At 47.4% G+C, this 26,004-nt stretch overlaps 1 protein-coding gene across 7 annotated transcripts; it reads right to left on the reverse strand.

Annotated features, from left to right (window-relative positions):
• On the reverse strand, positions 1 to 25,995 carry LRSAM1 (leucine rich repeat and sterile alpha motif containing 1). 7 transcript variants are annotated; one of them, XM_021413691.1, is made up of 25 exons: positions 25,853 to 25,993; positions 23,729 to 23,903; positions 21,862 to 21,918; positions 20,183 to 20,227; positions 19,664 to 19,741; positions 18,842 to 18,910; positions 17,923 to 18,007; positions 16,630 to 16,751; positions 15,081 to 15,171; positions 13,944 to 14,074; positions 13,172 to 13,201; positions 12,146 to 12,268; positions 11,510 to 11,649; positions 10,638 to 10,682; positions 9,589 to 9,659; positions 8,717 to 8,816; positions 7,420 to 7,507; positions 6,560 to 6,634; positions 5,014 to 5,094; positions 3,527 to 3,622; positions 2,872 to 2,970; positions 2,230 to 2,361; positions 1,724 to 1,805; positions 1,302 to 1,450; positions 1 to 1,031 (listed from the first exon to the last, which is right to left on the reverse strand). In XM_021413691.1, the coding sequence occupies exons 2-25, from the start codon at positions 23,798 to 23,800 to the stop codon at positions 906 to 908; spliced, it is 2,187 nt and encodes a 728-aa protein (XP_021269366.1). In that variant the 5' UTR covers positions 23,801 to 23,903; positions 25,853 to 25,993; the 3' UTR covers positions 1 to 905. The 7 variants fall into 7 exon arrangements, with proteins under 7 accessions (XP_021269366.1, XP_021269370.1, XP_021269367.1 ...); XM_021413695.1 differs by lacking the exon at positions 25,853 to 25,993 and adding an exon at positions 22,784 to 22,884 and having other exon boundaries at positions 23,729 to 23,865; XM_021413692.1 differs by lacking the exon at positions 25,853 to 25,993 and adding an exon at positions 22,772 to 22,884 and having other exon boundaries at positions 23,729 to 23,865.

A 26,004-nucleotide genomic window follows, 5' to 3' on the forward strand; every position in this document is an offset into this window, starting at 1 on the left:
AGAAACCGGCTCTCTTTAATAGCTTCTCCTGGGGGAAAGGGCTGCAGCGGGACCGGGCTTATCTCTGCGTTTTATACTTAAGGTCAAGAGACTAAAAGCCCCACTGGGATTGTTACTTATTAATGACAATGGAGAACAACTCAGATGCCAACACACGTGCACAAGGCAGAGCTGGCTCCCCGTGCCAGGAACGCTTCCCCCCCCCAGCACGTCTCCATGGGGAATGTCTTCTGGCCAGAGCTGTCCCTCGAGCCCCGGTGCTGGGGCCGTCGCAGACGCTGCTCTTCAATGGGAGTGAGAATGAGGGACGGGGACCACCTCGCTCAGCCCCGCCCCCTGCTGCAGCCGCCAGCCCCACTGCCACACGTTGCCAGAGCAGAAGCCCTGCACCTTTGGCAATGACACAGGTGCAAGGCACTCTCAGCATCCCGGAGCATCACGCAGCCCCGGCCCAGTCCTCCTGCAGGAGAATCCACCAAAATGGAAGAATGGCAGTGCCGTGGCCACAACAGAGCAGCTGCAGAATCCTGGTGGCTTCAGAGGTGATGGCACTAACTGCGTCCCTGCTGTGCAAGAGGCAATTCCAAAGGCAAATACACAGCCAGAGAAAAGCGAGCACCGCTATGCCCAGTTCCATTACCCAGGGCTCCCAGGCTGGACAGGCAGGCTGCATGGGGGATGCAGATGAAGAATGAACCCAAGGCAAAGGCTAAAAGCCACTGGGTAAAGGAGGAGGGCTGCTGAGAGCCCTGGGTGCAGCCAGCAGCCAACCAGGGCTGCGTGCAGGGAGAGGGCAGCGCTGGTCATGCTGTGTGAGTGTATTTAATACTGATTGATAGAGGAGCCTCGCCCTGGGACGGTGTGATGAGGGTGGTGCTGGGCAGCTGTGCCTTCCTCCAGCCTGCCTAGCTGCTGTAGAAGATGCGGACATGCTGTGTGATGTCCTTGCGGCACAGGGGGCAGGTCTGCAGCCGCTTGCAGCAGGTCTGGCAGCAGCACACGTGGCCACAAGGCAGGAAAATCATCTGGGCCTGGAGGAAGAGAGAGCAGAGGACATGAACAGTGCTGTGGTACCATAATCTCAGCACCACCACGCTTAGACAAAGTACAGGAGGAAGCTGGAGATGATGGGCAACACCCAGAGCTGTTTCAGACTGGGAGACAGAGCCAACACCCCAAGCCCCAGCACTGTGCAAAGAATGCGCAGCAAAACAGGCCAGAGGAAGAGCACTGCCCAGTGCCACGTCCCAGCTGGACCTCACCCCACCCCTGCTCTGGCAGCACGCGTGCTGGGCTCTCACCTCCTGCTCCATGCAGACAACGCACTCTGACTTCTTCTCATCCCATTGCAGCGGGGGAGCTGTGGGGACCACGGAGCTCGGGGCCTCCTCCTCAGGGGCACTGGGTTCCACGGCTGCAGAGACCTCAGTGTCCACCGTCCTCAGCAGCTCTGCAACCACAAGCAGAGGACTGAGCTCAAGGAGAGCTTCCATCTTCCACCCACTTGCATGGGACAGCTGCAAGCCCATGGGAGCTCAGGGCTCTGAGAGTCAATGGGTGACAGCGCAGCACTCCCCGCCTCTCCCACACACACACACAAGCCTCGCACAGCTCTGCTCCCACAGGCAGGCGTCTGGCCCTGAGGATCTCCTCACTGAAGGCTCAGGTACCCGCTGCTACCACACAACGTGCCAAGGAGCAGGTAGAAAAGCACTGCTGGTACCTGGGATTGTCTTCGCCACAGCCAGGATCTCCTGCGCCCGTCTGAGGATGGCACGCTGCAGGCCAGCCTCTGCAATGCCCATCTGCAGTGCGAAAGGAGGGCGGTCAGCACCCACATGAGAAAGTACAGAGGGGGCCGAGAAAGGAGACATCTCCAAGAGAACAATGCAAACTCTTTGGCCATGCTGGCAAGACCTGTTCACGTCAAGGGAAGAATCTCCATCAGGCATCAAAGCCGGAATGAGGGAATTCCCCGTGTGCCCTCTGTTGAGCTACAAAGCACATCCGAGGGGCACTGAAAGGCAAAGCTAAGTTACAGCTCAAAGCTGTCACCTGCTTGAACAGGACACAGAGTAGCACCAGCACCTCCCCCTGCACAGATGTGGCACACCAGCAGCACCAACACTCTGGGGTGCAAGATCTGCTGTGGGCACAACCATGAGCACGGCTCGGCGGGGTCAGTGGCAGCACAGCGTTGGCCTGTACTGCATAACTGCTGCCTCATACCTTTTCCAGGTCACTGGCAGTCATGGTGCTGAGCACTTCCAAGGAAATTCGATGGTGTGCAAAGACAGGCACATACTGTTCAGCTGACAGCTCAGTTAAAAGGTTCACCAGCTGCTTCTCCAAGCCCTCCTCCTGCAAAACACAAGGCGAGCTCTCAGACTTCGCTCTGGAGAAAAGGTGTGGGGCACGCTGCTGCCTGACACCACGCACGGCTGGCAGCAGGGACGGCAGTGTGCATACTCCTGCTCTCAGGAACAAGGCTCTGCTAGAAGCATTTTGCTTCCCTGAAGACAATAACACTCAAAAGCCCAACAGCCAGAGGAGCTCCAGCCCCAAATATTTTACGAGCGAAATTCAAAATGCCTTGGTTTTGGAAGAATGAAACACAGCAATTTTGGCAGCTGATGTCTGCAGCAGCACCTGCTCTGCCAACCTGAGCTGCCACACGGCATGGCTGGAGCTCAGATCAATCTCTCTGGGGCCGCCCTGCAGCTATTTTCATAGCACAAAGTCCCTGGCTCAGTACTGTAAGGGACAAGGGAGCCAAGTGGCTGACACAAAACGTTATGTCCTCTGCACCTGTCAAGCAGAGCATTTTGTTAGTGAGCATACTACAGTGGAAGCATTAAATGCAGCAGCAACCTGGAGTTTCAGGGAGAGTGGCTTCTGGTTCAGCAGGCGCTGGTACTGGATCAGCCAGTAGTTCTCCTGTTTGGTTTCACTCTTTGCTTCCATTTCCAACTGAAAAACAAACTCATTCACTCAACAGCCTGAGATAACGCAGTAAGTGGTACTTAGAGCAGCCTGAATTGTACGTGTAGGGGGAAACCAGCAGCCTGGCTGTGTAGGGCTGGCTCAGAGGATGGCCAGGCTGGTCCCACTTTGACCCACACAACCCACACCCTAGAACTCTGCATCCCCCTGCTCACTTTGCCCCAGGTGTTGAAGCCCAGCCTTCAGAAGCTCAGGAGAGTCTAGAGGTCTTCAGAACTACAAGGCCACATGCAGGATCGTTTTCTTCTCTCCTGTGATTTCCCCAGAAGTGGGGAAGATCATCTCCACATGGGGAAAGCAGGGGAGATTTCTGATGACAGTGCCTCATGGTGCACCAGGGACTGGAGGCAGCTATGCCCCAAGAGCCTACATCAGCACTTTCTGAAGTCTGAGTCTGGACACAACCCCTCACAGCCCCGGGATCCCCTCTCTTCTTTATCCCTCCGCTGACCCAAGGATTCTCTCCCTGCAGCCAGCCTTTGTGCTTCCTCATCTACAGCCCGTAATTAGGGGCCTTCGTTACCAGTATTTGTTGTAATTCTTCTTCCCTTTGCTTCTTTTCTTTGAGCAGCTGCTGCAGCAGGTAACCAAGTGCTTGGCGTTGCTCCATGATCACCTCCTGCAACAGAAGGACTCTGGCATACACTTCTCCAGACCACAGGTCTGCGGGAAACCCCTGCCCTGATTTCCAGCAAAGCACTTACCATATACCCAGAACAGTCACAGCAAATGTTAAAGTCCTGGGCCCACAGCACAGCTGAGCAGATGGCCTCAATCTTCTCTTTGGCATGGCAAACCTATTTCTTTTGGTCCCGCACTGACCATTCACCAGTGGTGCCAACCCTCAGCACACCCCGGGCAGCCCCAGGCTGTGCTGGCCTGCAGCAGCTCTTCATCACTGCACTAAAAGTTCATTTAGTGGCATCAGAAGTGTTTGTGGTCCTCCTCAATGAAGAACCCCCTGAAACTACGTCTAGAAGCCTGCAGGCATGCAAAGGAGCAACCAACAGCAGCTGTGGACACCCTGTCAGCAATGGTCACTCCCAAGCCAACCTTGAAAAAATAACTGGTGCAAACACCTCCCTTTCTCAGGCTTTTTTTTGTTCTTCCTGCTTTCCTGTGATCCACCAAGCTCAGTACTAAAGCACCTGTACCTTAGAGGAGGAGCAACAATCTGCTGCACAGCAGGGATCAAACATGACTGCAGGAACACTTCTGCCAAAGCACTTTGTGGGCACTGCCTGAGCAAGGGCTCAATGGCAGCAGGAACTTTCGGGCTGCAGGCTGCCAAGCAGCAGAGGAGATGCAGACAGATGAAGCTGCCTCAGCTCTGCTCTCCTGGTGTGCAGTGGTGGAGCTGCAAACATACTGTGTCCTGACAGACATGCAGATGGGGCCTGGAATACATCCTCATTTTCTCAGGCTGTCTAAAGAAGTGACCTAACCTGGGAAATAGTGCACACAAGGCACTATTTGTGTGCCTAGGCACAAATTTAAAGCCAAGCTGCTTAAGCCAAACGTGAGATTTCTCAGTGTGTGACTGCTGATGAAGTCAACCCATTGAATGGTGGGATGGTGGGGTGGAAGAGCCTAGGAGACATGGCCTAGAAATGAAGGAGAAGAGCTGGCAGCCACTATTGTTGGGTATTTAAAACCAAACACAACACAACTACGTGAGAAGACAAGGGATGCTCAGCAGGCTGGCGTTTCTGGGACAGCCAACAACTGGACTGCAAGATCATTTCCCACCCAGCAAACCTAGAACTGCCCATTTCTATCAGGGCCAGGTTACTTTTTTCTTTCCTGCAAATTCATCAAGAAGTTTAAAAGCAGCAGCAATGTTTCCATGTTACCAAGACAAAGAGTTTTTTTTTGGTGTCCTATGGGTAAGTACCCCTCTGACTAAGCACAAAACCACCTGGAAACTGCAAGAAGCAAGAGAAGCAAGTGAAGCTTTTGTGATCCCAGAGCAGAGAGAGGGTGGTGGGGCAGTCCCAGAGCCCTACATACCTGCAGCGTCTCTGTGTCCAGTTCTTGCCTCTTTAACTCCAGCTGTGTCAACTGCAATAACTCTGTTTCTATTAATTTAATCTAAACAGAAGATGAAACATTTTTTACTGACATTTGAAATGATTTTAATTTACACTCTTTCAAACTGAGGTCTAACTACTGGCCTTGGAGGGACAATACTGCAGAGCTGCCCCAAAGTTTGGGAATGTGTTAGTGTCCTACCACAACACTCACTCTAGGGCTGCTCTTTGTCTCATGCCTGAAGAACTGCCTCCCACTCTCTGCTCTAAACACCTGTTCAAGTCTAGAAGCACAGTGCAATCAGTTTGTTCAGCTAAATCCTGCAGCCACTCTGGAAAGCAGTTAAGTATTATCAAAATCCTCTTAGCACCACTGTCCAAACTGCAGATGGACTGGGGGCTCGGTCATGGATCCTAGATGCTTCAGCAATTCCCATCATGATACACACTCTTTCAGTCAGGGTAACTGAGACACAGAGAGGTGAAGTGAGCTGCCCAAGATCCCACAGCAAAGCCAAGAAGAGAGCCCTGCTCCCCTACCAGCCAGGCTGCCTGCTTTCCCCAGGCCGTGCTGCTTCATGTGTACCACCTACCACCAAATTCCTGCTGACACTGGGGCCCTGTGGCAGGCAGTACCTACAGCCCCTGCCCTGCAGGACCATGGTGGGATGGGTTTCAGGAGCAAAAGGCCCAGTCTATGGTATCAAGAAACAAACTCCATTTGTTTACAAAGCAAGTGCGGGCAAACTTCTGGGCTCTTACTGAAGTCGAGCAATGGAAGGCTGTTAGATTCACCTCCTGGATTGCCTGTGCAAAATCCATAGGCTTTAAGCACAATGCAAAGATTGGTCACTGAATGACTGAATATATCAAAGCTCTTGAGCTTATCTACCAACTCCAGACCTGAGACTTTTCTCCTGCTGTCAGATCAAGAGAGGGAAGAAACTGGAACACTGTGTCAGAAACCAGCTACCCATCTCCATGCATCAATCAATGCTACCTCCCCAGCAGCTCTTGCTTTTCCCCTCACTATTTTGTTTCACCTTTTGCAGAATGTTGCTCAGAAAGGCAGGCTAAGAATGGGAAAGAAAAGGTGAACTTATGGCTCAAGGTGCAGTTACAATATGCTAGATGGAGATGCAGTGGACTCATGTGGAGACAACAGCCCTACCAAGGAAACCTGAAGGAAATTGTAATTGCAATTGCAGACCACCCCCACAGAGCCAATGCAGGTCTGTCCTCTACTGACCACTCCACAGCGTTTCCTCCAAAACAGTTTTGAGATGACTAAAGCAATGGCAATCCCACTAACTCCACGAATGTAAAATCTGCCTTTATACTCTCTCCTATAATGCTGGGAGACAGTAGTTTATCCAACATTGCACAATGCTTTGTTACAGAGCTCTCAGTAATACAAGGGCTCTTCGTTTCCCTCCTGCCCTGTGCTCACGGCACTTTGATCTTCCTCAGAAGGGTCTCAGCAAATGATGAGGAGCTGGTTGCTCTTTCCTCTATTGCCAACTCACCTGGTTCCTGATCTGTCTGTGCATAAGATCTTTCTTCACTTGGAGAGCTTCAAAGGCAGCTTTCTGCATCTCACTCTAAGGAACAGACAACATCCTGCTTAGTGTGGATTGTTCATGCAGATGTGAACAGCCTAAAGAAAACTCTGCTCCCTCGCAGTGGCTCAAGTACACATGAGCAATGCTAACTCTGCACGAACGGTGTCCAGACTACAACATGACTTAGAGCTCACCAGAAGGTAAAGATCTCTGACCAGAAGGCAAAACCCTCCTTACAGAGAGACACAGAAGTTACAGTCATGTTCTTCAAACACACATGTTGAGTGCTGTATATGAACCCCACCTCCCATTTTCAGCAGCACTAAGTACCCAGGCTGCTAGGTCTGTGCAACAAGGCATGCCTTCCCAGCACTTCTGAATAATGAGCTGAAGAGATCTCAGGTTAAAAGTAAGGCATTCAAAAGTAGAAGATCCTTAGAAAATGCTTCCCATAGGCATCCAGGCACCTTGTCCAAAGTCACCCAAGAAATCTGCCAGAAAGGCAGGACTTCTCAAAACCCACTCAAATCTCAAAATCCTCTGCATTAATCATCACACCAGTTTTGCTTCCCATGTCTGCGCTGCTGTCCTTTATGAGAAGCTGCTGTCTAGTTAAAGTATAAACACATTTTTCTCTCAGATACCAAAGCTAGTTTATTAGAATACCTGTCTCCAAGTTTAACCTATAGTGTTCTATTAAACAATTCTTGCAAACAGCCCAGCCCTGCAACCATTGCTCCCATGCCTGCCACTCTCAATTCTGCTTTTGAATCCTGCTGCTTTTCTTCAGTTTCTCCCTGTGTGCAATTTGCTTTCTTGCCTACCTGCTGCAAGATCTGACTAACAGCCTTGTTCTGATCCATCTGTTGCCAAGCCAGGATTTGCTGGAACTTCTGATCCATCTCAGCCAGGCTGCAAGAAAATATATTTGTCATGGAGTTATTGCAAATCCAAACAGGGACTGTGGCTGCCCCAGCAAGCTGCTCAGGCGATGAATTTGCACAGCAGAGTTCTGCAATGGAAAAGCTGTGCTGATGAAGGTCCAGACGGTGGGGTCATGCATTCCCTGCACTTGCAGGCAGGACCGTGTCTACCCACTGCCCTCTGCTGGGCCGAGCACGGGTGCACCAGTGTTTGTCAGACACCTCCAGATTAAATTTCTCATATTCTTGTAAATAAAAAGAGCTAGAATTTTCTGCAACTTTAGCAATGCAAAGCATCCCACACATACAGAAACTGCGTCCACATAATCCTTAAAGTCCAGAGGATTTTTAATGTCTGTACCCCCTTCATGTATCGCAAAATGTGAAATTTTCAGCTGCTCTGTTGTAATATTGCTCAATTCCACCTGGCTCGTTTTCACTGCTCAATTTCACTGCTCATAGAGATGGAAATTTTCACATTGGTTTCCTGGAGTGACACATCCCAGCTTGCAGGTACCAGTGGACACAAGGTCTCACAGCTCTCTGTGATAAAGTCTGAAAGTTCAATTTTTTCCCCCCTAATTTCTTAGTTTGCTTCACTTCCCCAAAGACCCTGCAAGAAGGACCACATTTGAGAACAGAGCCTTGATTTTAAGAAACAGAATGTGAGTCCCATGAAAAACCTCAGCCTGCTCTGTAATTTGTCCAGCAGAACTACCAAAATTCCACAAGAGTGCAACAAATGAAAGGCTCTGGCTACCACAAGAAGTTCTGCATCATAACTATTATCTTTCCCATTAGAAATTTTTTAATGCAATGGAAAAAGAAACACAATCCTCTAGACAGTCCTAGGAGGCTCTGTACTATAGTTTGACACTGGCTAACCAAATAGCAGAAAGAGCAGTCTAACTTCACCCTCCACACTTAGCAGGATGTATAAGGTAAAATAAACAGTGTAAAAATGTGATAGTTCATTCAAAGTGTGATTAACATTTCATATTCTTGTGGTTAAAAGGTGGCTCATTCAACTATGCTTCTTTAATTTGCACTGTCACCTGCCTCACACAGAACTGTCCTGCTGCATTCCAGCACCTGCAGAAATTCCTGGCTGTTCACATGGGAATTACACCAGGGACTGTTGGCAAGAAAGGGACTTTACAACAACAGCACCTCCAGCCCCAGAGATCTCCCAGCATACCTGGAGCAGGCCTGGTTGACAAGGTCTTGCCGACGAGATTCATAGGTCATTTGGATGAGCTTGTTCTTGTAGCTCTCGGCCAGCATTTGTTGCATGGCAGCTAGGAGACAGAAGTGCTGTCAGTCTGTATCAGGAGCTCAACTCTAGAACAGACACTAATCTGCCACTGCTGCTACAATAACTTGTAATTAATAGTGCCTTCTCTCTCATTTCAACCTGTTCCCCTTTTTTTCCCATTTCATTCATTTAAAAGGAGATTCATTCAGCTACAAGAATTGTGGCTATTTATTGGGAAAGCACATAAATAAACCCCACTCAGCTTGCATTTCTTCAGTGCCTGAAGAAGCAAAATCACTGCCTTAGACAGGCTGCAGCCCTGTCTGTACCACTGTGGCTGTGGTACATCAATCCCTGGGGTGACAACACACACATCATTTCCACTGTAACCCTAGCAGATCCATTCACGTTCACAGTGAGCAGAAATGGTTCCTTTGAAGCATTGTTGCTTACCTCCTAATATGCTTCCTGCCTCACTAACCTCATCAGTTAACATCTGTTTGGCACCTCTAAAATATAAAGTGCTTTGTGCCACACAGGATGCCTTACCTTCAGCCTCAGACTGCTTGTGCAACACGCTCTAGCTACATCAGGGGCATAGCTCACACCTGAGAATCAGCAGTGAGTTGCAAGTGGGAGCACTGGATCAGCTGTGGTACATGTACAATGCTACCCCCTTCCAGTCTGCCCTACTGTATTGAGCAAGAATGTGTGTGTAGCAGAGCACCTCCCACATGGTTATCACCCTTCAGAGCATCTCCAAAGGAACCACGTTTTTCCAGTAACCTACCACCCAAACAGTTATTTGGACTTACAGGCCACTTCCCTCCTGCGTAGATGCTCTGTCTCCTCCTGTGTTATTGCCATCAGCTGTTCCATCCTTATTCTAGCAAGCAAACAAGAATAATTCAGCCACTCCTTCAAAGAAGCACTACCTCGCTCCTCTCCTGCTCACCCAGCTCAGAACCCAAGGCTGGGCAGATTCATCAAGCAACCTGAGCAGGAAAGCCACGTGCTTATCAGAGACCCAAAAGTCTCAGCAATTTCTTGGAAAGGGTACTCTAAGTCTATCAAAAAAGAAAATTAAAAATTCCTCAAAACAATGGGAACAATTGCTTCTTACAATGGAAAGTTCATCCCAGAAGACCTAACAAGGGTCTAGAAAGTCAACTTCCTTCTCTTGAGTCTTGATGAGCATTTCAAAGTGGACTTCAGCGAGCACGGCCACTGAAAGCAGGAGCCCGGCCTCCATTCCCACCTCCCTGTCCTTGTCCCAGCACAATTACACACACCACCACTTAACCTTCCAAGAATGGGTTTGACTGAAAAACTATCTGCCACACAAAGAGATTATTTTTCAGCCAGGTCAGTTTACTCTGTCACAGCACAAACACTGGCTGAAGCAGGGGGCAACATATAAGTAGAGGAGAGTTGCAGAAAACCAGTCTTAGAGGCAAAGCCAGCTCAAAGTGTTGGCTGAATGGCAGCACTGGGTTTGGTGTATTCCTCCTGTACACGTTACTGGACCACCTCCATAAGTGCTTTGCTTTCCAGCAGATTTCTGTTGGTCCTTGATAGTAGAACACAGGGTTTTGTTCCCAAACTCCTTAGCTAGGACCATTCTGAGATGAAAAGGAGGTGCAATCACAGGGTCTGCCAGACTGGGTAAAACCAAGCACATCTATCTTGCTTCCAAGTGACCAGAACCAGCTGCTACAGCCAAAGCAGCAGGAAACCATTCAGTCAGTAAATAAGAGAATGACCCCTCTGATTTAACATGGATTCAAACTGAGGGCTCAGAATTGAGGGTCCCAAAGCTCTTCCTTGTCCCTTTTCTAGAAAAATTCATTTCAAGATTACTCACCTCTCATTCTCCAAGGATTTCAGAATATCTGAACTCTGCTTTTGCCTAAATAAAGATAAAACAAAAGGTTTTTATAAGTCTAAGCAGCACATCTTACTCCCTCAGTAAGCAGAAAACAACTTTGTTTCTCACACACAGAAGACCAGACTTAAGCAGACTGGTAACCTTGCACCAGCACCAGCACTACAGGACATCCAGCAGATCTAGGTCAGTGTTCAAGTATGTACCTTTCATGAGGAGCACTATGGAAGAACACCAAGAACCACTGTTCAAATATGTAACTTCCATGAGGAATTCAAATTTTTCCACAGCACTGTAAAACTTCAAAAGCACAGATGTGTGAAATGTCTTCTTTTGAGGTGCCAAATTCCACTTCATTTAAATGGGATTTTGGCAGTTCAGCAACTAACACCCCATCCACAGATATCGATCCTGTTCTGCTACAAGTGGTAGCTGGGGAAGTGGTATTTTTGTTTGCAAATCTATGAGCACATACATGAGTGCAGACAAACTCAGTGTAGCCAAATACGCACGAGAAGGGAAGAAACACAACCACGTCCACAGCAAGGACAGCAGAGGAGTCCGTACGACTTCACTGGTTTTGTCTGTCCAGCACAGGCTTGCAGGGACAGTCTGGCTCTATAAATAAGCCTGCAGGCCTTCTGGGGGGATCTGTTCAAAGGCTGCAGGCTGGATAGGGACTACAGAAGCTGCATGCACTACACATCAGGGATTTACCCTCAGCACTTTACTTAAGTATCATGACCGACCAGTTCTGTTAAAATTCAGAGAGGCCAAACTGAACAATTCAGAGTGGAACATGAGCCCTCAACGGACAGAGCTCACTGCACGATGCCCTGTGACTGCCTCACCTCTGATTGTCCTCTATCAGCTTCTGGATACGGCTGGCAATGCCTTGCTCCGCTTCCTTCAGCTGCTGCAGCAGTTTCAGGCGCTCCTCCTCCAAATGGCGCTGGTGCTTTGTCAGACCCTTCTCCAGCCTCATCTGATCCTAGGCCAAGGTAAAAGAGAACCAAAGGAAAATATGGTCAGTTTAGGAAAGGCAGCGTCTTGTACAGGGCCAGATAATGGAGGGTTTGGTAGCAGTGACCCAGGCAGCTCCTGGGAGAGGAGAACTCTCATCAGATGGGGCAGCCTAAACACAAAGGAAATGAAGAATCACTCCAAGGTGCTTCCGAGATGTTGAGAATCTGTGAAGTCAAACAATTACAGACAGGAAAGATGAAAAAAAAAAAAGTGCTCCAATCTCTACAATCAAATCTGCACTTCTCCCACCTGTCAAATGACTATGACAGTATCCCTAATAACCCCAAGAGAGAAAGCAGAAGCAAAACGCTGAGTGTAGCGAATGAGCTGTTGTCCCTAGAAGGAAAGTTTCTGCACGCATGGACACTCAAAACACCACTCCAAGTCTGTCTGAGGCAGCAGGCACAGCCCTACCTCAGCAAATGAGTAAGGGTTAGAGCTCCTGCCCAGAAGAGACCTACCTCTCTTACTGTCTGCAGTATCTCATCCTTCTGACTGTTGATCTGCTGAACAAGCAGCGCGTGTTCTCTTTGCCCCATGTTCAAGCGCCGCTCAAATTCGAGCTTCTCCTGCATTTTTTTTTCCTGAGGAGAAAGACAAATGCCAGGAATCAGCAGTGTTGGCTCTGCTCCTTGTCAAATGAGAACAAATTCTGGCAATGTAAAACAAGGCACATTAATCCCCTCTACTACAAGAGATGAAGCCAAAAGGCAAAACAGGAGGCTTGACTAGGGGATGGAAATGTTCTGTCCTTAGGAAAACAAAAATTGTGAGCCAGAAGTTGCTGCTCTCTTTATGACAGCCTTCCAACTCCTTGCAATTCCTTTCATAGTCACAAAGCCAACACCTCAAGGCATCAACCCATACAACAGAAACAGAGGGAACTTCTGCTTCAAGCCAATACAAACACTCAACACTAGGAGGGAAGTCCAAAATTAAGGTTGTGTTCAGCTCCAGATGGCAAGGGGACTCTTATCTGAAGACAACTGAGTGAAGGGAAGCAGCCAGCTAAGAGCAGGTCTGGCCAAAGGGACAGGATGAACCACATGACAGGAGTTTATGTGAGAAAAACTGATTTCATGTGCGTGTGTTGTCCCTACAAGGAGCTCAGTATGCCTGTGCCCTGCACTTGTCTGTCCCCCTCATGTGAAAAGTAAACTGAGCTTTCAGCACAGAGAGGCAAGCAAAAAGCTTTCTGGTGTGAAAGCTTCCAGATCTAACTCTGCAGACAAGGACTGACTTAAACTGGAACTGATCACTCACTCTGCAGCTCATCAGCTGTATGTGTCAGACAACACAGTCTGAAATTTCCCCATGCTCCCACTTGTGCTCTGCAGTGAGGAGTGGGTAGGTTTGGAGGATGTTCTGCAAGATCACCGTTCTCAAAACATTCAGTTTCAGCTGAGAAAACAGATAAAGAAATGGAAAACAAGAAATAGAAGTGGTCCTGCTCTCCAGACAAAGCATTTGCAGGGGTTCATCCTTACCTTCCTCTTCTCATAGTCCGAGAATTTGTTCTGAAAAATAAAAGTATCAGGAGATATTTACTTCTAGGAGCAATTTTTTGTAGACATCATTAGCCCACATTATATCTTCCGCTAACCGAAAAAATACATCAACCAAAGGCACATAAAGATTAACATATCCCTAAAGCCCAGGCATTCATGCTCCTCCAAGGCCAAAGAAATGTACTCTGTAGTTGCCAAACAGCACAAGAATTAACATAACTTGCCATAATTACAGGCCTAGCCTCACCTTTCCCAGGTAGGGCTGAAAATGTCCAGCACTTGGCTGTGAATCATTGGATGTTTTCTGCATTGTTGTTTTCAAGATAACGACTAAAACTAATATGGCTCAGAAAATATGCATGATCGTAGAAAAACTGGAGTCAGAAGAGACCTCCAGAGGTCTATACTCCAACCTCCTACTCACAACAGTGCTAATTTCAAAGTCAGATCAGATTGCTCCTTGTCCTGCCAAGTTATGAAAATCTCCAGGAATGGAGACAGTTCTCTGCAACATATTTTCTAGGAGTCAGACATGATAACATTATTCCCAACCGCCCAGGGAGGAGATGAACCACCCACACCCACGGTGCCATGCCTGGTTCTGGTACTGATGCTCCCTTGTTCCAAAACGATAGGTCTCATGGGTTAGGCAGTGATGAGGAATGATGTGCTAAGTGCTGTGAGATTTGCTGGATCAGCTGAGAGACAAATCCAAAACTCACACACAGCTTCACATGCAGTGGAGCCTCACCTGCCACTTGCTCTCCTCCTCCAAGTATTTGTGCACTGTCCTGTCCCCTCCATCCACTGATGTTTCTCCTCCATCACTCTCCAGCGCAGGGAGCACGTACTCTGAGGGAGGGTAGTATGCAATTCCACACTCTGGAAGAGATCAGATGCAAAACAAGACATTTGGTGCCTAAAGACCTCCTGGCAGCATGACTGAGGGCTGGCCTATGTGTGAGACAGCTTCCAACTGTGCTCTCTCCCCAAGCGTAGACAGTATAAGAACTAACGTAGGTCTTGCAGCAAGAAGCTGTGAGAAGAGATAGTGCCATCCCATTCCCACCAGGAAGATGATTAAAGCACAGCATGGAGAGAGGAAGCACAGAAGCTGAGTGTACTGCTCCCACTTCTAAAACCACCCTCCAAAAACAGACTGAGCACTTGGAGCTGGGCTGACACTCTGCTGGCTTACACAGAGAGAAAACCTTACTTTACATGAATACAGGCATATTCATTTCCGTGGAGCTGCAAAAGATAATTGCTCACACTCAAATAAGTTCTGACAGTCCTTTTCTTTCAAACAGTAGCACAGTGCACATCACCTGCATAAAATCTCTACCAGGCCTTCCTGTTTTTACAGAATACAGTGTTTATAAACTCAGAGTCCGTTATTTTTTTCCTCTGAGTTTTCAATCTGTCTTCATATTTCTTTCAGGAAAACATCAGCTTCCTGGCCCTTCCCTATAGAAAGTGAGGGTAGAAGGGACCTGCAGAGTCTATCTCCATGTCCCAGGGCAGGATCAGCTGTATCTGGTTGGTTCCAAAACCTCCCATTGGAGAAAATACAAATGGGAAAACAAAAGCACAGAGAGATGCAGCGACTTCACAAAGGAAGTCTCTGACCCAGCTGTCCTAATATTTTAACAAAAACATTATAAATTTCAGTTTGACAGTGAGAAGCAAGCTTCAAGGAAGGACTCCTGCGTTGCTGTCTGCCAGCAAAGACTTACTTACACATAACTTCTTGACCTGCCTGCCCTGTGTGCAGAGCATCAGAAACCACCTGAAGCAGAACCACCCTCACTTTTGTCCTTTGTAAATAGTTAAAGCACAACACAGCCCTGCAAGTTCTCACCAGCATCCACAGCCTCTTCTTGCTTACCTTTGCAGAGGAACTGCTGAATGGACTCCGTACCTGCACTGCAAATATCAGATGATGGGTAGGTCATGGAAGAAGCATCCAGGGTCAGTGTCTCCAAAACAGAACACACAGAGCTCCAAGTTATTCTTACAGCCCAGCCAGAGTCCAACTGTCTCATGCCTGGGACCCAGGAAAATAAACTGCAAGATTTAATTTGTACCCTGTAATAACCAAACCACAGAATCCTGTCTCCTAGCATGTTAGTGATGCTAGTGTTTTTTAGGACTTCATAAAGAAGGTGGAGTAGTGGATGGAATATTTATGTCACCCATAACTAGTCAAATTCTTAAACTTATTACAAGGAAAAAATTATTAAAAGGGAAATATATTAAAGGCAGATCATCTTTTTGGCTTGTAATAGAACCAGTTAGCCTTGCAGGTTCCCAGAATTTCACTTACAGAGTGATAATTTCACATTACCCTGAAGTCTGACATAAACACAAGGTTGTAATGTTCTTCTGCTGGGTGTTTGACAACTTCCAGAGGTGTGGTGACTCTGCTCTCCCTTATTTAGGAACTTCCGAGCTGGTCCCTCAGTAGAATATCCCTCTCATGTAGACACGTGTAGTTTGTCTTTAAGGACAAAGCACTTCTCAATTACAGACATTTTCTACTGCATTGCTGTGTGCTGGAGCCCTTAAACACGATGCACGGGAGGAGTGGCAATACAAAGGGTACGTAGAGAGGAGAGGTACTAGTAAGAGCAAGTGGAAGAACCACTTTCTGTTTTGTTATGCTGTGGCTGCCAAAAGTACTTAACATTGCCTCCCATTGAGAAGGACTTAGCAGGAAGGCCCAGAACGGAACCACTTCACCAAGCACAAGGGAGCAAGCTGCACGGGTCCCTGCTCTCAAAGACTGCCTACAACAGAAGAGAAGCCTAATGCTGTGTTCTCAAGACAGGACAGCATTTATTCCTGTCCTCAGTGCTGGTGTCTGAGTCAGCTCTGCTGCCTGACACTTGCACAGTTCAGTACTGACAAGTTTGGCAGCCAGAAAATAACATCCCCATAAAAACGCTGATGCTTGTATAATTTTGAATGTGCTCTCCAGGGAGCCAGAAATCTATGGAGGCTGACAATGAGTCAGAGATCTATTAAGGCAACAGAGGCAAAAACCTCATCAAAAACATTCAATCTGCTCAGTTAGAACCAGCCTGAGTGGAAAAAATCTGAGTTATACTGAGCCCATCCGCTCAGTTTGGACTCTCAGAAGCGGCCATAGCTGAAAACACCTGGAGGCTTATTCCCTGCAGATTACTTTCGCCATGATTAAGCCTTGGCAAAAAGCGATCAGAAAAGACCAAAGCAGGAGAGCATGCAAAACTGATTTTGGACACCATGAACCACGTATACTCTAGCTACAGTCCCCTATGGTGAACGCTACCCATGCCCTAGAAATTCACTTTTTATGCTGAACTTATTATCACTGAGCAAGTAGGAAGGACGGCGCCTGCAGCAGAAGCAGCAGGCTGTGCTGGCCAGGCAGACCCGGCTGGCTGGGTGCGTACCTCCAGCGTGCGGACGTGAGCCAGCACTCTCGGTAGCTCCTGCAGCAGGTTCTCACTGATATTCAGAGTGCGCAAGCTCCGCAGGCCGCTCACCGTAGCAGGCAGCTCCCTCAGCTTGTTGCCTATGGAGAGAAAAGTAATTTAGTGTCACATAACATTGCCAAAGCAGAAACCAGCAAGCTCATCTACTGGAACACTGATCTGTACTTGTAAGTGCCTCCTGTGAGTTATTTTCTATACTCTGCTGCAGGGACGGGGTTGTCACGGGGCACACTAAGACTCCAAATACTGTGTTGCCAAAAGAGGCAGGTGGGACTCAAGATCTCCTTGTACACAGCCCAGCCACGCAGACCCAGCAGCGCTTCCACAAGCCAAACCAGCCTCCTCAGCTGAGGCCACCGCAACAGACCCAATCTGTGCTCCTCATTAGGAGAATGTTTGTAACACCGGATGTTCTTCCCTTCAGTGTAAATATCAGAAACAAGACAAAAGAAACTGAATGTGGGACTGCAAATTTAGTGGTCAGAGAGCAGACAGATATAGCTAAAAGCTGAGCTGCACTTCTAAGTTCCTTGCTCTTCATCCTCTTCTCTGTTTCAGCAGCAACTGTTCGGAACAACGCCACTTTTTATTCCCAGATTAATGATACAGTGCCCAGAAGTATTCTGAAAAGGTATTTTTGTGACTTCTGTTAAAACAGAAGTCACAAAAAAAAAAACCTGGAAGGGTTAAGTGAACACGCTCACAGGACTGGGCTCTGGGTGCCCAGCTCTGAGTCTCATGCTTCTGGAGGAAGATGTGTACCTCCAGCCCTCGTGGCACCCCTCAACACACAAATATGTCAGCTTGGGTTTTGAGGTGCTGGCTACATGCAGGCACACAAGGAAGCTTTCAGCTCTTGAGATCAGGCATGACCCAACAACCTGTCCTTTGAAAAAGGGCAGTGGGATGAAAAGAATCATCATTTCATGACGACTGTCTCATTCAAGAGCCCTGAGCTGAACCACACAGTAGAAAATCAAGGCAGACAGTGTGCACGTTTGTTAAGAAGCAGTCAAACAACCCTAGTTAATCCTAGTAACTCAGGGAAATTCTGGAACTATTTTCTACTTAGATTTCTCCTGTCCTACCAACTATTTGAATTCAAGTCTGTCTTATGTTCTTCCTTAGTATTCACAATGTAAACCACTTGGTGCCTACCTTGGTTCAAAGGTATAACTACTAATGCAGCTCAACACAACCCAGAAAATAAATGGTGCTTTGCCCATAGCACCAACAAGAAATATGCCATACCTTTCACATTGAGGATCTGGAGCTGGGCAAGATCCCCTATAGATTGTGGAAGACATTTTAAGAGATTCCTTTCAAGGTTTAGGACCTACGATATTAACAGAAAAGATAATCAAAATATTCTTTACACAAGTCTCAGGTCCTCACTATATCTATGCTGCTGGGACTACTTTTCAGACCCAGAAGGCAACTTAGAAGTAGTTTTAGATGCTGCCTTCTAGCTCATAAAAACAAAAATGCTTTTAGAATGAATTCTTAATCATCTGCCAGGGAAAAATGTGTGTCCGTTAATACTACTTAGATCCATAGGCCACAAAACAAGCTGATTTTCTTGACACCCTGGATCCAGGGTACATCTAGCTGCTGCATGCATCTGCAAACAATGGCCAAAGCAGGTGCTGAATGCAGATGAACTGGAAAGCCAAGTGAACTTGCCTCCCTGGCCACCTGCCCCAGCCCAGCTCACACAGGCAGCAGGTGATGATCAGCAGTGATGTGCATCCAGAGCTGCGCCCCAAAGCAGAGGGGTCAGATGCTCAGAAATGCACTACAACACACCATGCTGAGTTCTCAATGTAATCACACCAGGGAGATGGTTAAACCTGAACATTTTAGGAAATTAACTGGATTGCAAACTGCAGCTCTACTCACTCACAGCCCTTGCTTGGCAGTGTGAGCTATTGGGGGTAACACTGCTTGCACTAAGCAGGGACTACAGAATTCAATTCGCTCATCTCCTGATCCCTCTCTCTGACGAGCCAGTTCTACACAGCAACAGCCCAATCAGTGGCACAGATCTGACACCTTGAGGACCACCATTTAAATTGCAGTTAATTATAAAACAAACAGCAGTAAAACCCCATCTTCATGCTGTCCCCTAACACACCGTTTGCAGACACTTGGAACACAGCAGATCCTTTACCTGAAGAGATGTCAGCTGACCAATATCAGCAGGAAGCGATGCCAGCTGGTTGTCATGCAGATCTAGAACCTGGAAGAACAGATCATTTCACCAAATGGTGTTGGGGAAAGATGCCGTGATGCAACAATGAAAGGTCACGAGTTATCAAGCAATGATAATTATCTCTTTCCAAGAGGGCTTCAAAATATGTCAGAGGTTTTCCATGAGATAGAGGCACTTCGCTCTTGCAGATCTTCTGAACACATCAGACTCTATACACTGCTGAACAAAGAGATGACTAGGGAGAGGAGTGGCACCACGGGAACTGTCCTGCAAAGCTGGACAAGCCAAGTGAACAAATCAACTCCATGAAATCAGGCTGGCAGAAAAACATGTTTTCTGCAGGGTCCATGAGCTGAACTGCTCCACAGAAAGACAAACATCAGTGTTGGCACAAGGGAAGGGCAGGACTGTGCCTGGAGATTCCTGCTACTGGGGGCAGCGAACTGCTGGAGCGACCATGCCTCCCATGGAACCCCAGCATGAGGGTGGCAGAGCTGAAAGCCCTCACCATTTATGTGGCAAGGACGGTGGTACTACCCTGTCACACACTGCCCTGTCACACGCTGCCCCACCACCAGTTTCATCCACATTCAGGTAAGCCACCAGTGAAGGAGAGGGATCTACGCCACAACACGCTTGGAGACGGCTGATCAGTTAAACTACAAAAGGGAGCTGTCACATTTTGTTACCATCTTTTGGTAACAACAGTCAGACAGGAGGAATTTTGGAGGGCTAGTGTGTTTTAATGCAGCTAGAATGATCGTTAAGAGCCACAATTACCTTCACAGTGATGAGACTCAGGATGCTACAGGACTTTGGAACTAAAGATGTAAGATTATTTGTATGAATAATCAGCACCTGAGGAGGGAAAAACCCATTGAAACACGAGCACAGGATGCACCACAGTCTAGAATAAGCACATTTGTTAAGACTTAATTGCAGAGGTTGTACAAGAGTTTTGTATCTTATTCAATGTCATCTAAAATAGTGAAATAGTAAATGAATTGTTGTAGAGGTCAAATATTTAATATTGAACAGAAGTTTAGTTATTTTTGCCAGAAATATCATTAGATAGGTTAAGATAGAAATCATCACCTCATCTTTCATGACAGAAACTAGCATTAAAGAACACACAACGGATTAGTCCAGCCCAAATTGCCCTCTATCATATAAATGGCCAAATCCATCACAAGCAAACTTCTGAAGCAGCATACAAATAGGCAAATACAATCATTTCAAATGCAACAGCAATATTCACACATAACAATAGAATTATCTGCTTTGGGATTGTATTGTTACCTTTTTTTGCAGGACTTTACAAGTTGCAAAGGCCCCGTATGGAACCTAAAAACCATTAAAAAATGGTCACATCAGACTTCACAATATATTATCTTTTCTAAGCACTTCTATAATACCCACCTGTAAGGTCTCAGTAATTAACTTCAATGAAAACGCACATGATACGTAACATTACTTTATGCTTGTTTTGGCCCAGGATGCCAGTGCTGCCTGGTTAGCCTCCATGCAGACAGCTCGCAATGGCTCTCCACAATATGACAGTGTAGCAAACAGTGCAGAACAGCCTGGGGCTTAGGCAGAAGTCTAGATCCTGAGTGACTTAATACGAAATGTACAGATGACTCAGGATTTCAGGCACATTTCCAGTTAGACATCATATAAATGCATTCTGTGGTTTCTTAACCTCGACAAACCTGCTCCAGTGGGCTAAGTGACAGAGGCGAGCAACAGGCAGGACCGAGTGTTCTCATATGGCACCTGAGCGTGCTGGGCTTTGCAGGAGATGGGCAATCAGAAAAGGGATATGCCAGCAATTTCAGCCTGTGCCAGCCATGGCTCTGAGCACTATCACTTGTTCTGCAGCATTGAACAGGTATGGGCTAAATCATTGTCTTGTCTTTAATTTCGGAATTAATTTTAAGACCGATCTCATGGGTCACTTTATTTACCAAAACTACAAAAGCTGAAAGGAAACAGCGAGACAGAGTGCTATGGATCCAGAAGGAGCAGCTCAGGATCCAAGACCAGCTACAGCTGTGAATGGAGCTACATTAGTGCACACCCTGTGTCTGCCACCCTTCTACCCAGACTGGCTTACAGCCTGTCCCACACAGCTCACAAACCTACACACAAGATGCCATTGGCTTCTGATCCTGGAACAAAACATCCCAAAGTCTCACAAAGCCATGTCATAGTGCACAGTAGGCAGCTACACTCTTCAGGATGATCCCAAATCTCTCCTCAAAGAGCAGTGATATATCCATTAGTTTGCTTGACAAAGGCATCCTGTGACAAAAGGTTATGCAGGTGCAAACGTTTCAGAAACAAAGGACAATAAATAAAAAATGAAAGTCAAACAGGAATGGGCTTCTGCTTGGCACGTTTGCATGGCTGCCAGAATGCACAACGACCTCAACTGAAGGCCCATCCATCTGTCAATAATCACTCATACTCCAGCGGCCAGCTTGTTTCAATATCAGAAGCCAAGCTGGAAGTGAGATTTCCATCACTAATCAGCAGCCTGGAGCCAGGCATTTTCACTTATAGAGAAAAAAAAGTGCAGTGAGGAGACTCTATAGCTCTAAGGTGAGAAACAGTTAGCTTTTTGCAAAAATAAAAATAAAAATTCCCTTACAACTAGTAAAATTAGGCCAGGAGGTCCCAAGGTAGGGTCCTCCCAAGGAGGGTCTGAGGTCACTCCACCCTTCCCATGCTGTCAAATGAAAGGGGATTCCCAGTACAGAAATATTGTGGAAGCAACAAGCAGGACAGCACAAAATAAGGAAGAGGCCTTTACCTGAAAGCCAGAGAACATACATACAGAGGAAGAAGTGGACCAGGCACAAGGCCATTTCTGTCCCAAAGCTAATAGACATTATATTAAACCTTCTGTTTGGTAACAAGAAGTAGACTGAGAAATCAGACCTGTCAGCTAATCCTGAAAGTTCCAGAGAACGTACCTCCAACAGTTCACATTTGGATATGTCAAGAACATCATCGGCACCAGCCTCTTTTGCCTGGTAAGGGAAGATACACATCCAAAGAATTAGAACACGAAGAAATAAATGGCCTCTTGCTGCGTATTGGCTGAACTACTCAGCTGGCTGCTCTTGAAATAATCTAATTAGATTTTTCTGCTGCAACTATGCAATTCAGTGAAAATGCCAGGAACAAAGGGCTTGCTGCTACAACTGCAGCAATCAAAAGCAACCAGGAAATCAAACTGCAGAAAAAATCTCTCTCTGCAATAAATGAAATTTTACATGAAGAACTAAAGCATATCCCACCCTGAAATTTTAACTGAAAGCAGAAAGAAAAGGAAACCTGGACTCTCGAGCACCAGAGACACACTTGCTATGAACTAGTGCCCTGCTAGCCTTCAAGGAGCCTGCTGTGTCATTGGCAGGTCTCATTCAGACAATGGACCTTCTGAACTGTACATAAAAACTAAGGTAACTGCTGTTGTATTTTGCTTCCAGCAGGCTGGAGGCCGATTTGCTGCACAAGGAGGAAGGATTTGCTGCTTCCAGACAAAAAAGCTTTTCCATGTTCAAATCAGTCACACCTAATGCAGCTGGTAACAGCAATGGCACTGGACAAGTCTCACTGTGAGCAGCATTGTGTCTCTGGATTTATTTTCTTAAATAAAAGAGACTGTATTAGACAATAAAGCCTGCCTGTGATAGTGCTTCCATTAAGTCTTCAGAACTGGACAACCTGATCCAAGACTAAGTATGCAATACAGCACTAACCCTAGAATATACAGATTTAGCTGTCCCTCTCCAGCCCCACAGGAAGCAGACAGAAACTTTACAAACCACATAAATAGAGTAAAACTGTTTTCATTATTGCTGTATAACAAAGCCTTACTTTCCAAACTACCTTACTGACGTCCAACAGCAATAATATTATCATTCCTAAAATGCAGCTGCCTCTAAGGTAGAACACGGCAGATCCCCCATATCAGCACTGGTCCACAGCTCCTATGGCAGAACAGGTGAAATAATTAAAGAGAAGAATGCTTGGAGAAAGCCACCTTCATACCTGCAGCTGCTGTAAGGCAGGTAGTTCTACCACCATGACTGCCATGACAGCAACCTGCTGTGAATCTACCCCAGAGGATCCTGGTCAAGACTAGCTCAGGAAAAAAACACACATCTTTGAGACCTGATGTTGAATTAATGACTGCTCTTTCTGGATATAACATTATTTCTCCTGAGCATACGAATCACTCCAAATGTCATGTATCTGTGGACAAATCTCTAAGGATTAAGAGACACCAGAAAAATGGAAAGAACTAACAGGGAATAGAGACTTGTCCCTCATCAGTAAGTCTGCAGTCCTCCCCAGTAAGCAAACTCACTGAGGACACCACCTGAGAACAGGCAGGATAACCAGAGCTGTCTTTGAGCTGCCCCTCTCCTTGGCTGTGTCTAACAAGTTAATCCTCTGAAGGGCAAGAAGAGAAGAAATAAGAAGCAGCAAAGGAGAGGCACAAGAAAAGCCTGGAAAGGGATGTCACAGGTTCCTTGGTAGGAAAAGCAAGCTGGGAGTTGTGTAATAGGGAAGTAACAAGAAGGAGAAAGGATGGAGGGTCCTGAATATGGGTTAGCATGAGGTGGGGTGGAAGATGTTATGTGCAACCACAGAAGAAGAGAGGGAAGGAAGCAGCACAGAGGGGACATGTGGAGAGACAGGCAGGAAGAGACCAGGAAGGCAGGAATTCTCTGATGTACATTAGAAAGGCAACCTGCTAACTTGGCGAGATCGATAATGAGGCACCCAGGTCTAGGTACAGAGAACAGAAGAGACATCAACGTTGCTTACCAGGCACATTTGGTATTCAAGGCGCTTCCGAGCATCTTCACTGGGTTTCTTCTTACGGAAGAAGAGTGGCATCTTGAGTTGTGACTACAGCTCCGTCTGAACGGCACAAATTATCAGCATAAATAAAGGCAGAAGGCTCTTGGAGCATGTGGAACCTGGACTACAGAACTGTGCTCTAACAAGAGAAACAAAAGAAGAAGAAAAAAATCACTGCCTTGGCAATTGCCTTTGTTTAGCCATTCCTTAGGCATAATCAATCAGGCAGAGCCCATCATACCACTGCAGCACCAGTGTTAACATGAGTGACGAAAGCACTGGTGTACCTCTGAGACAGGCAGACTGACCTGCCTTTCCTGGGCAAGATAAATGAAGGCAAGCTGAAACATGTTTAGACAGGAAAACACAGGATCCACTCCAGGACAGGAATTAAGAAAGCTGCGTCAAGAAAGCAGTCACCAGGGACAAAAACAAACTATTCAAACTCAAAAACAATTAACTCTGGCACAATAATGAGCAACTGTAAAATATCAGAGAGTAAATCGAGGCTAGAAATGAGACAATTCCTAATTTTGAGAGCCTCCACCTTGCAGGGTAGGAGAAACAGGCAGGACCCTGATGCAGATCAGAACACAGGACTTTCCAATTGCTGCCCACAGCAGAGCCCCCTCTGGCAGCCACACAGACTGTGTCAGCTGTTTCCAGGGACGCCACATAGACACGGGTCAGGGTGTCCAACCTCAGCTTGCTTTGCTTCTCAGCTCCACTGTAACAGGTCATGGCCTCGAATTCTAGGGCAGGGATTATCTCAAGTTAAGAAAACACTTGGTTCATTGGCTTTTCAGACAGAAACTGCTGCACAGAAATGCTTTTCCTATTTTAGTCACCTAGTGAGATGAAGGAATTCTGCTTAAATACCTATTAACTTAAAGTCAGGGTTTTAATAGGCTTCTAACACCAGCCTATTTTCCAGTCAGCTAATAACTGCCTACAAAGCCAAAGTAACATCCCTGCTGAGAAACTTTTTAATAAGTTCACACTTAAATACCCAAACTGGGAGTTGGTCTCTACGATCCTTGTGGGTCCCTTCCAACTTAGGACATTCTATGACCCTGTGAAATGCTCACTGTGGCCCACTCTGTTCTCCCACCGTGTAACACTCACTGCTCCCTGCAGAGTCGTCACTTACCAGCCAAGGCAAGCCAGGAGGAGAGGCCAGAGTAAAAATTCAGATGGTTAAGCAAGAAGGGAAATTAATTGTCAGGAATTACAGTTAGGAAATCCTGTAATGCAGTGAGGAGCCATGAACATAGGTCAGACATCACAGACAGGAGTAAAAGGGGACTTAAAAGATAAGAAACAGGGTAAGGGTGCTTACAGCACAGTCACTGATGAATGTAAGCATCCCCTTATCCCTTCTTACCCATCTCTATTATGGCTACTAATAAGACATATGGGTAGTGGATAATTAGTTTAGTTTTCACCCAAAAAACTGCAGAAGGATACAAAAGCTGAAGGACAGCTCACTGAACAGGGAAAGAAATGTGTCAGGGGCCCAAAGAGAAACGATCAGAGAATTATTTAGTCGATTAAACGTTAAACTTGCCCTAGGGAACAGACAGGTCGGACCTGCAAGCAGCCAAGCTGCTCCTCGCTACGAGACATCGGCTGTGCGTGCCCACAGACCATCACTTCAGGGGAGACCAGCATCAGCAGGCGACAAAGAGATGGGTCTCAGGCATGCGGTGACACCGTGTAAGCTGTCGTTTTTATTCACTTCAGTTACTGAAAGAGCCATCCGCAGCGGGCGGGGAACGGGCACCTGCAAACCCCGCACCACTGCAGGCCTCAGTTCGGCCTGCCCGCATCGCGGCCCGCAGGGGAACACGCGCCGCGGGGCACGGGGCTGCGGTGCTGCCGTCCCCGCTCAGCGAGCCCCCCCCGCGCCGTGCCCTCCTGTCAGTCAGCCACCGCAGCGGCCCGCAGGCCTCAGCACCGCCACCGGCCCCAGTGCGACAGAAGCGGCAACAGTCCCCCATCCTGCTCCGTGCCGCCCTGGGAAGCCCCACAGCTCCCGCCCCAACGCAGACCACCCCCCAGCCCTCTGCTCAACCCCGCCGCGCTCACCGCTGCCCGCTGCCATGACGGCCCGCCCCGCCTCGGGGCCTCCGCACCACAGAGACAAGAGGCCAGAGCGCCCCGCTCCCGCACCATAGAGTTCCGTGCAGGCGGGGGGGCGGGGGGGGGCAGATCCCGCGCACTGCTAAACTCTCGCGAGA

This window comes from Numida meleagris, chromosome 16 (assembly GCF_002078875.1).
Source record: "Numida meleagris isolate 19003 breed g44 Domestic line chromosome 16, NumMel1.0, whole genome shotgun sequence".
In the NCBI taxonomy this organism is placed as follows: Eukaryota; Metazoa; Chordata; class Aves; order Galliformes; family Numididae; genus Numida; species Numida meleagris.